General features: G+C 38.5%; 1 protein-coding gene across 2 annotated transcripts in view; it reads left to right on the forward strand.

Moving 5' to 3' along the window:
• TMEM135 (transmembrane protein 135) overlaps positions 1-12,205 on the forward strand; it is a 368,196-nt gene that overhangs the window by 21,087 nt on the left and 334,904 nt on the right. For both annotated transcript variants that reach the window (XM_038410624.2, XM_038410631.2), the window contains exon 2: positions 5,983-6,110. In XM_038410624.2, coding sequence (XP_038266552.1) covers positions 5,983-6,110 — 128 coding nt within the window. The remainder of the gene's footprint in view (positions 1-5,982; positions 6,111-12,205) is intronic.

Genomic DNA, 12,205 nt, shown 5'->3' on the forward strand with positions numbered 1-12,205 from the left:
TTACCTGTTCTGTTCATTCCCTCTGGGGCACCTAGCATTGGCCCTTGTCAGAAGACAGGATCCTGGACTAGATGAACGTTTGGTCTGACCTACTATAGCCATTCTTAATGCTTGTGATACATATAGCTAAGTAATTAAGGCTAATTTTACCTTTAAAAATCAGCTGTTTCCAGTGGGTGCAAATGCAGTTTTCTTCCCCCGGTGTTTAACACTGTTGTCTAGTTGGTGTAGATAGAGCAACCCACATTCAGCAACTGTTGTAAGGAAGCGTGGTTGGCCAGTGACTTAGAACTGTGGTTGGACCATACTTTCTTAAATGGATGCTGAACTCGGTTAAGCCAGTCTGTGACTGGGAGATGCATTTTCATCTTTGTTCATAGGAAGAGCCATGTTTGACACTTTAAGTTAAAATGTCTGTTTCCTTTTTTATATTTATAACTTTTTAATTGAATTTTCCAAATACAACACATATACCAAAATATCAGATAAAATGCATCCGATGAAGTGAGCTGTAGCTCACGAAAGCTTATGCTCTAATAAATTTGTTAGTCTCTAAGGTGCCACAAGTACTCCTTTTCTTTTTATCAGATTCATCGTAATACACAAAATAAATAAGGTTAGGTTAAAGGGAGAAGAGAGGAGCAACATATGTCTCTTTAGCATCTACGTTAATCATAGACCTCTAGAAAGTCAGCCCAGATTGCTTTGAATTTTTCAGGCATTCGTCTTGTGTGGAATGCCGGTTGTTAACTGTGAGGTCAGCTCGGTCACTGAGCCAGGCATCAATGTTTGGTGGGGATCGATTTTTCCATTTTTGCAGGATTAACTTTTTAGTGCTCAATGCTGCACATTGGAACCATGCTGCCTTGTTAACAGGGCTTTGGAGCTGTGCTCCGGCTCTGCTCCAGCTCCAGGCAAAAACCAGCAGCTCCATTGCTCTGGAGCTGCTCTGTGGGGTCCTCTCCAAAGCCCTGCTTGTGAGGAGGTAAAAATACCAGTTTCTTAATTCTGGCAGGGCTTAACATGTTTGTATCCTGGCTGGTAAAACCCATTGCCTATGACCATGTCTTATGATTTTTAAGAAACTTTCCGGAGACACAGTCATCTCTGTGCTTTTGCACTTGAGGAAAGAAGTGAACTTTGCATTGCTGTAGTAAGTTTCTAAGTTTTAGATTGAATTGATGCTTCATTTTTTGGTTAGCTACTTATTATAGTGCTGCTGTGGCTAATGAACAGCCACTTGTATTCAAAGCCCATTAAGTATAAAAGATTTTTAATAAATGTTTAATACATTTCATTATGGCTTTTTTACGAGTTACATGGCAATAGATAAAAAAAAATCTGTTTTATTTCTTGCTTCACCTTTTTTTAGAGTTATTTTCTCTTGGATAACTAAAATATCAATTTATTCATTTGAAATCTTTGTACTTATGTTTTACGGAGTACTATGAGTTAACATTTGTCTTGCTAAGGTTTGAGAAACAATTGGTTGAAACATAGATTATAGTGTTGAAACATATGTGCAACCATGCATATATCTGAATATTCATACACTGAAACAAAACTTTACAAAATGAACTAATGAGAGCATTTATTGTATAGTGAGACTAATAGTGACTACTCAGTTAAAAAGAATATTGCATCTACTAGATGCACATATCTAAAATGTTGAATATATGAATCTCTCATATCATTTGCTAGATGTTTGTCTAGTGCATTGCACAATGGGGACCTGACCTGATGCCTATGGATGCCTTGATGCCTATGGGTGCTGCCACAGTATGAATTTTCAATAACATGCTGAATTTGGAACACAGTTTTAAGTTGCAGGGAAATTCAGTTAAACAGTTAAACAGTGTAAGTTTTAATTGCAAATGTAAATGCTAAACTTCTAGGAAATTCAAAGTTGTGGTTGGCTTGGGAACAATAATTTGGCTACATTTTCTACCTATATAGAAATAAATGTAACAGCTTACATACTGCAGGTGTGCAAAGGGAAGGGATGAACAACAATTGCTGTAGAAACAATAACTGAATGTAGTGACTATGGGCCAGATTTACAAAGGTGCCTAGCTCAGGCACTTTTGCAAACCTCACTAGGCACCTGTCTGCATCTTTAGGTGCCTAACTACCGTTATAATTCTGGCCCCATGCCTTTAAATGCTAATACATAAGAATGCGATGTGATGAAAACATTTTCTAATTATTGTGTTTATTTCCTATCAAAGTGTATTGATTGAGCTAGTCTATCTTGCAAAAAATCTGCTTGTGCAGAGCAAATAATTCTATTTTGAAGGGTGAGTAAAATACTATTAGTTTTTGAATTACTCTTGTTCCCCATAATAAAGGGTAAATGAATAGATTTTAGGTCCTGGAGTAGTACATTTTTATGACAAGATTTTTAAAAATATCTCCAGTCTTGCAGACTTAAGTCTGATCATTTTTGAAAGAAGAGTGGCAGCAATACTTTTCTACAAAGTGTTGGTGTTCTGATATAATGGACTGTATGTAGTGTCATGTTTAATTTTTCAGGTTTGAAGTATAATACTGTGAAATCTATAATTAAGATTGCAAAATAGTTTCCATTAATAACCTCTTGTTTTCACTTGATGTCTCTAACTTTTTAAAAACTTCAAACTTAGTTTGCTAGTAGTCCTTAAGGAGCAATGCATAGCAAGTTTTTTTTAATGAATAATCAAAGTTAATAGTTTAAATGTTTTCTTATTGAATAAAAATTTTGAAAATATTATACAGTACAGAAAGCTGCTGGACACTTAGACCTTCTCCCCCCTATATTTCAGGTGTGTGAGAAGAGACCTAACACACTAGATGTAGAAACTGTGTTATCACCACCTTATGCATGACTGGAATTCACTTAGAAACTATGTTGATGAGGGCTGTGTAAGAAGCTACATAGAACAGAATTTTCAGAAGCTGGATATAAAGAATATTCTCTCATACTAAGACACTATTTCATAGCAGAGCCCTATAGAAGAGAACTGTTTAGGTTGAGTCCACAAATATGCAGAGATAGTTTCCAGCCTCTTCAAGTTAGATCTGCTTGATCAGAAAACAATGTTAATTATTAATTTTGGCAAACAAACCATTCAACAACCAATTTAAATATTCATTTATTTGCATGCTGAAATTAAGGTACATTTACAAAAAAAAAAGGCTCAAATAAGAAATGACGCCACCTTAGGCAACAGATCTGTTTCCTGTGGGAGAAGGATATCCAGATCTGACATTTTACGGTTACATATTAAGGATTTATTTAATCACTGTTGGCAAAATCCACTCATGCCCAGAATGAAGGATTAGTATCTATGCACAGAGAAAAAGATAGCATTTATAACTTAATCTGACAGAGTTCCAAGATATCTAGGAGTCTTTCCTGGAAACTGATGATGAAAACCCAGACCTCAGGAGAACGAGGGAGAAGCCTGGGATTCTGCTGCCCTCACAATTTAAATTTTCCTGCTCTGTGGAGCTTTGTGCACTGCAAAGGATTTAAGATTTAAATGATAACAAGGTCAGCATATGTCAGCCACCCCTTTCTGCTGGCAATTATGTTAACAAAGTAGCTGACAGCTAAGAAACTCAGCTCTAACAGGCTCTGCATTTCTTCTCAATGCTGCCCACAATGCACTGAACTCTCTTCTCCCTCCAGCAAGCAAGACTCCATATCTATGCTGACTCTTCAGCCTCTCCTATCTAATACATATATTGCCCTCATTACCGTATTATCTAAGTAGCTCAGAATTATTAATGGATTTTATCCTCCCAACACTGCTGTGAGATAGGGAAGTATTCTCTCCATTTTACTCTATTGTTTCCTGCTGCCCTTCAGACAACATAGTTCCTGCAATAGCTGTGTGTCGGGAGCTGCCCTTACCTGCAGCTGCCTTCAGATCCCCCTGAAAGGGGTTTTCCTCCTTCTCTTCTGGCAATATCTACTTTAGCGATGCTTTCCTCTGCAGAATTTGGGAGATGGAGAGGGAGAATAAAGTGGAATCCAGCTGGCTTACTTTCCCAGTCTCCTGTAATACAGAGGGTCCCCCATTGACTCTGAGTGGGTGCTGTGAGTAGTATGGGGCCCTAGTTAATTTAGTTTGTTGGTTAAAGGGGAGACTACAATGGGTCATACTGAAAAGTGAACTGTCGGGCAGTGGAGAGGTTACTGGTGTAGTTCCTCAGCGATTGGTCTGGGGACCAATCTTATTTAACGTTTTCATTAATGACCTTGGCACAAAAAGGTGGAGTGTGCTGATAAAATTTGCAGATGACACAAAGTTGGGAGATGTAACCAGTACGGAGGAGGACTTAAATATCATAAAGAAGATTTGAATGACTATGATAAATGGAATAATAGAAATAGGATGAAATTTAGTAGTGCCAAGTGCAAGGTCATGCATTTCAGGACTAACAATACATTTTTGTGCTATGAGCTGGAGACACATCAATTAGAAGAGACAGAGAAGGAAAAACATCTGGGTGTTCTGGTCAATTACAGGATGACTATGAGCTGCCAATGTGATGCGGCCATGGAAAAGGTTAATGCACTCTTAGGATGCATCAGATGAGGTATTTCCAGTAGAGATAGGGAAGTATCATTATCATTATACAAGGCACTGGCACATTCATCTAGAATACTATATACAGTTCTGGTCTCCCATGCTGAAGAAAGATGAATTCAAACTGGTACAGGTGGAGACAAGGACGACTAGTATGATCAGAGGAATGGAGAACTTACTTTAAGACAAAAAGAAAAGGAGTACTTGTGGCACCTTAGAGACTAACAAATTTATTTGAGCATAAGCTTTCGTGAGCTACAGCTCACTTCATCGGATGCATAGGTTCGTAACTCTGAAGTTCTACTACATCTCCAGTTGTCTGAGATGGAACACTAGATGGGGGAGGGCTCTGAGTGACTATAGTGAATTCTTTATCAGGTTTCTGGTTGGTGGATCTTGCTGACATACACACGGTGTCTCACTGATTGTCATAATTGGGGTTGGGAAGGAATTTCCACCCGGTCAGACTGGCAGAGACCCTAGGGTTTTTTGCCTTCTGCAGCGTGGGGCCTGGGTCACTTGCTGATTTGAACTAGGAAACTTGGTGCCCTAGTCCACTTGGATGAGAGGGAAGAGAAGTAAAGAAAAGAATGAAAGGCAATAGTGGAAATCTGAATAGAAAGTGCTAAGTGAATATATCTTTGTCCTTCACCACTATACTAACTTCATGGAAATTCAGAACAATTATGTGAGCTTTTTCATACCTGTAAGTCTTAGTTGATAAACTGAATCTAAAAAGCTATATGCATTTCTTGCAAGTAATCTCACCCTTCTTATAAAACATACAAGCAGAAATTAAATTGACCTCTAGGCATATTTATTGTCTATATCTAGTCTGTCTTCTGTTGGCTGACACTTATTGTGTGCTTTTTTGCAAGAGAGGACCTACTCATAAGAGATGCTTTGTATAAATGATATGGCTATTCTAAGCACTCTCTTTCTGATTTCTGACTTCATAGTGAATTTTTTTGAGGAGACTTGCCCGTCAAGGTAAAAAAAAAAATTGATAGGTTCCTTGAAGTTAAAATTTACAGACATATTTCACTATTTTATGGGGGGTCTGCATAAGGCATATGCTTGGACTTCTTAGGGATGTTTTAACCTGTATTCATTTCCATATGTTGGAATACAAAGTATTGTGAAAATTTATCATCAGCTTAAAACAGCTAGGCTTCTCCCACTCAGCAAGATAGTAAAATTCTTCTTATGGTCATAATGGCCTCTGCATTTCTTGCACAATTTCAGAGGAAATCTTTATGGTATTCTTCATAAAAGTATCTCAGTAAATTAAGAGGCTTTGATTTATTGTTTACATGAATGTGTCTCCCTGTGCAATAGTCCTCTTTTTCTTTATAGTGTAAAAAAACTAGTTGAATTAAAGTGTGCATCTTTTTTTTTCTCCCTCCAGATTGCAGCAGTTCTCAGGAAACGAAAGCTTGACTATTATCTGCACAAACTGTTACCTGAGATTTTGCAGTCAACTTCCTTTCTGACTGCGAATGGGAGCTTGTATATTGCTTTCTTTTGCATTTTAAGGTTGGTATACAATATGCTAAATATTTGAGAATGACTTGCTATACAGTATCTTCAGTTTTTCCTTTTTATTTGTAGAATTATTCCTATATGCTTCCTATTGTGACTTCTTTGAAAAGCAGCCGCACCTTTATTGGAATAAGAAGATGACCAAATGAAAGGTTCTCCCATCTTGTTTTCTGTCTTTACTAATTCAGTGTATATTTTCCCCACTGTTTTTGTCAGTATGCCACTTTGTGAATTAATTTTTTCCATCCTCTTGTACTTCATCAATATCTATATTTCAAGAATTTTTAATGAATCTGTAAACTCAGGAGTAGTACCGAATGATTGGAGAATTGCTAATATAGTTCCAATTTTAAAGAAAGGAAAAAAAAGTGATCCCGGTAACTACAGGCCATTTAGTTTGAAGTCTGTAGTATGCAAGGTCCTGGAAAAAATTTTGAAGGAGAAATTAGTTAAGGACATTGAAGTCAATGGTAAATGGGACAAAATACAACATGGTTTTACAAAAGGTAGATTGTGCCAAACCAACCTAATCTCCTTTTTTGAAAAAGTAAAAGATTTTTTAGATAAAGGAAATGCAGTGGATCTAATTTACCTAGATTTCAGTAAGGCATTTGATACCTTGCCACATGGGGAATTATTAGTTAAATTGGAGAAGATGGGGATCAATATGAACATCAAAAGGTGGATAAGGAATTGGTTAAAGGGGAGACTGCAACGGGTCCTACTGAAAGGCGAACTGTCAGGTTGGAGGGGGGTTACCAGTGGAGTTCCTCAGGGATCGGTTTTGGGACCAATCTTATTTAATCTTTTTATTACTGACCTTGGCACAAAAAGTGGGAGTGTGCTAATAAAGTTTGCCGATGATACAAAGCTGGGAGGTATTGCCAATTCAGAGAAGGATCGGGATATTATACAGGAGGATCTGGATGACCTCGTAAACTAGAGTAATAGTAATTGGATGAAATTTAATAGTGAGAAGTTCAAGATTATGCATTTAGGGATTAATAACAAGAATTTTAGTTATAAGCTGGGGATGCATCAATTAGAAGTAATGGAAGAGGAAAAGGACCTTGGAGTATTGCTTGATCATAGGATGACTATGAGCTGCCAATGTGATATGGCTGTGAAAAAAGCTAATGCGGTTTTGGGATGCATCAGGAGAGGCATTTCCAGTAGGGATAAGGAGGTTTTAGTACCGTTATACAAGGCACTGGTGAGACCTCACCTAGAATACTGTGTGCAGTTCTGGTCTCCCGTGTTTAAAAAGGATGAATTCAAACTGGAGCAGGTACAGAGAAGGGCTACTAGGATGATCCGAGGAATGGAAAACTTGTCTTATGAAAGGAGACTTAAGGAGCTTGGCTTGTTTAGCCTAACTAAAAGAAGGTTGAGGGGAGATATGATTGCTCTCTATAAATATATCAGAGGGATAAATACAGGAGAGGGAGAGGAATTGTTTAAGCTCAGCACCAATGTGGACACAAGAACAAATGGGTATAAACTGGCCACCAGGAAGTTTAGACTTGAAATCAGATGAAGGTTTTTAACCATCAGAGGAGTGAAGTTTTGGAATAGCCTTCCAAGGGAAGCAGTGGGGGCAAAAGATCTATCTGGTTTTAAGATTCTACTCGATAAGTTTATGGAGGAGATGGTATGATGGGATAATGTGATTTTGGTAAGTAATTGATCTTTAAATATTCAGGGTAAATAGGACTAATCCCCTGAGATGGGATATTAGATGGATGGGATCTGAATTACCCAGGAAAGAATTTCCTGTAGTATCTGGCTGGTGAATCTTGCCCATATGTTCAGGGTTTAGCTGATTACCATATTTGGGGTTGGGAAGGAATTTCCCTCCAGGGCAGATTGGAGAGGCCCTGGATGTTTTTCGCCTTCCTCTGTAGCATGGGGCACGGGTCACTTGAGGGAGGCTTCTCTGCTCCTTGAAGTCTTTAAAACCACAATTTGAGGACTTCAATAGCTAAGACATAGGTTAGGTTTTTCGTAGGAGTGGGTGGGTGAGATTCTGTGGCCTGCACTGTGCAGGAGGTTGGACTAGATGATCAGAATGGTCCCTTCTGACCTTAGTATCTATGAATCTATATGTGCACTAAGTGTAATAGCTGATTGATATTGACCTATAATTTCTACGTTCCTGAAGGAGACATAAATATCATTATAATAAATGAATTTTTTTTGGTAACTTTCTCTTTATTATCTTAACTCTGGTCATAAAGGAAGGGGAGCAGAGCTCCAATACAGCTGCTCATGCTTTCTCATTGGCTGGCTGGGTGAATGTGATTGTTCTGTCTTTCAGTCATTGTTCTTCCTTCTTGAACAATGGGCTTTTCATAGAATCATAGAATATCGGGGTTGGAAGGGACCTCAGGAAGTCATCTATTCCAACCCCCGCTCAAAGCAGGACCAGTCCCCAACTAAATCATCCCAGCCAGGGCTTTGTCAAGCCTGACCTTAAAAACTTCAAAGGAAGGAGATTCCACCACCTCCCTAGGTAACGCATTCCAGTGCTTCACCACCCTCCAGTGACAAAGTTTTTCCTCATATCCAACCTAAACCTCCCCCACTACAACTTGAGACCATTACTCCTCATTCTGTCATCTGCTACCACTGAGAACAGTCTAGATCCATCCTCTTTGGAACCCCATTTCAGGTAGTTGAAAGCAGCTATCAAATCCCCCCCTCATTCTTCTCTTCCGTAGACTAAACAAGCCCAGTTCCCTCAGCCTCTCCTCATAAGTCATGTGTTTCAGTCCCCTAATCATTTTTGTTGCCCTCCGCTGGACGCTTTCCAATTTTTTCACATCCTTCTTGTAGTGTGGGACCCAAAACTGGACACAGTACTCCAGATGAGGTCTCACCAATGTCGACTAGAGGGGAATGATCACGCCCCTTGATCTGCTGGCAATGCCCCTACTTATACATCCCAAAATGCCTTTGGCCTTCTTGGCAACAAGGGTACACTGTGGACTCGTATCCTTTTCTGCACAAGGAAATTGACTGGAATAGGTATGCTTTAATAGCTCCCCATGAGGAGACTGTGTTCTGAAATAAAAGCATCTTTATTCTGGAATAGCTACTCTGCTCACAAAATGGAGTAATTCTGGAATAAAATCACTTTTTATTCTGAAATAGTGTCCACATGGGGGAGTTACTCCAGAATAGCAATATTATACCAAAGTAGTTATGCTGGTCAGTTTCCTCCATATAGACAAACCCTAACTCATCTGTGTAGATGTATAAACTAGAAAGAGCCTGACTTTCAAACCTTGTGCCACTTCATGACAAAGGATGTTGTCAGGCTTTTTAGGGACACAAGTTAAACTCTCTTTAAAGTTTCAGAGTAGCAGCCGTGTTAGTTTGTATTCGCAAAAAGAAAAGGAGTACTTGTGGCACCTTAGAGACTAACAAATTTATTAGAGCATAAGCTTTCGTGAGCTACAGCTCACTTCAGAAGTGAGCTGTAGCTCACGAAAGCTTATGCTCTAATAAATTTGTTAGTCTCTAAGGTGCCACAAGTACTCCTTTTCTCTTTAAAGTGTGGCTTTGCTCTGAAAAGTGACTTTAGATGACCGTTACTCAATAGACCTAGTCAATGTGTATTGCAAGTAATTGTGGAGATAATTAAGGCTGAAACTTGCAGAATTACAAGGGAAGCTTCTCTGAAGTTTTCACCTTGCAGGATTATCAATCACCCATTTACCTCCCTTTGAGGTTGGAACAGAATCTGGTTGAGGTGGCATTGTATTTTACATCTCTATTTTTAAATTCTTTTCTGAGCTGCTAGTTTTTATTCCCAGTCATTTTTAGTTTTAATGACTGACTTTCTCTGGGGATATTTCACTTTCTGCTCTTTTGGAATTGAGTGGAAGGTTCCAAGGATTGAGTTAAGCACAACTGGGTAACAGTCAGTAAGGTGTTTAGCTTATGCTCAGACATCTGTCTGCTACCCTTGAGAATTCTACCTTCCTCACACTAGGGGGTGGAGGAACCAGAAGTGAGACCCCTGGAAGAAGATATCTTCAGGGAAGCAGAATTTCAAATAAATACCTTGCCATTATAATTATGTTAATACTTTGTACCTATATGGCACCCTTCATCCAAAGATGTTAAAGTGGTTTAAAGAGCGTGTAAGTATTTTAACAGGTTTCAGAGTAGCAGCCGTGTTAGTCTGTATTCGCAAAAAGAAAAGGAGTACTTGTGGCACCTTAGAGACTAACAAATTTATTAGAGCATAAGCTTTCGTGAGCTACAGCTCACTTCATCGGATGCATTTGGTGGAAAAAACAGAGGAGAGATTTATATACACACACACAGAGAACATGAAACAATGGGTTTATCATACACACTGTAAGGAGAGTGATCACTTAAGATAAGCCATCACCAACAGCAGGGGGGGGAAGGAGGAAAACCTTTCATGGTGACAAGCAGGTAGGCTAATTCCAGCAGTTAACAAGAATATCAGAGGAACACTGTTATCCTCTGATATTCTTGTTAACTGCTGGAATTAGCCTACCTGCTTGTCACCATGAAAGGTTTTCCTCCTTCCCCCCCCTGCTGTTGGTGATGGCTTATCTTAAGTGATCACTCTCCTTACAGTGTGTATGATAAACCCATTGTTTCATGTTCTCTGTGTGTGTGTATATAAATCTCTCCTCTGTTTTTTCCACCAAATGCATCCGATGAAGTGAGCTGTAGCTCACGAAAGCTTATGCTCTAATAAATTTGTTAGTCTCTAAGGTGCCACAAGTACTCCTTTTCTTTTTAAGTATTTTAAGTATGGGATAACTGTGGGACACAGTTTGGGTAAATTTTTGAAAAGCAGCTAACTCCAGTTTTCAAAAGGAATGTGGGCACTTATCAGTTTCAGACTCTTAAGTCACATGAAAGCGCTTTAGAAAATTTTATTCCTGGTCTGTACACTTGGATTGGTTACCTTTAGTTATACTAGTGCCAGCCCCTATGTAGACACTTTTATATTGGTTTAAACTTGGCTTATATTGGTTTAGCTTACAGGGGAAGTTAACCAGTTTAGACCAATTGAAGTGTGTTCACATAGGGATTTTTCCCATTTAACTAAATTATTGCTTGTTTGTGTGTAGACAAGCCTTAAACTTTGGGAAAGGTCGCATAGTGAATCAATGGCAGGGGTTGAAAGAACCTAGGTTTCTAACTCCCTGTTCTAATCACTAGACACAACACAACAGTAATCTTGTAATCCAAAACATTATTTCTATCTATATTTTTAGATTCTTCATGGGGAGAAGTGCTTTCGGCTTTTGAATTTACAGACAGTTGCACTATGTAAAATGTATATTGCTGTCTTTTAAATCTTATTATCAAATTGAAAATGTAAGTATTAGTAAAATGATTCAAAACTATGCCAAAACAACAGATTCCTGTAATAATGAACTTTTAGCTGGTGCAGCATTTGGCATTGTCCAGTGAAATTATATTTCTGTAGCCGTGGGACTGTATAGTGGGTATAATTACCATTACATCATTCGCTGCTAATTCACTGACTCCTGTCACTTTTGAACATAAACTTGTCGTACTTGTTTGTATCATTGTTTTTGTGGCATATTGAGGGCAAAGATAGAATGAGGCAAGTCCTTTGCCCTTCCTAGGACAAGGATAAAATTGAGCTGGTTCAAATGGTGTTTCTAATTTCGCTAGTTCTTTATTATGTGGTGCCATTTCTCATATGTAATTTCATCTCTTTTTATTGCCCTATATGAATTTATCATGTTACTTGTGCTGTTTTATGAAGACAGAGTCTCAAATGAGATTGTGCTGCTGAATCAGCTGCTATTGCTTGTTAAAGCACTGTGTACAATCTTTCCACTTCACAAGTACCCCCATTCCTTGGAGATTGTTTATTGCCTCCACAGTCCATTCCAAATAGGCTGGATATGCAAGAGTTCAGAATCAAGTTTTTAATAACTGACGAGACATTTGGGCTGCTACTGTAATTTACATTTAGCAAATATGTACGTTTTTTCCCTTTTTCCACAGTAACAGATTTAATCTTTGCCCCAAAACATAATTCCTTACAGCTAGTCATTATTTTG

Source organism: Dermochelys coriacea, chromosome 1 (assembly GCF_009764565.3).
Source record: "Dermochelys coriacea isolate rDerCor1 chromosome 1, rDerCor1.pri.v4, whole genome shotgun sequence".
Classification (NCBI taxonomy): domain Eukaryota; kingdom Metazoa; phylum Chordata; order Testudines; family Dermochelyidae; genus Dermochelys; species Dermochelys coriacea.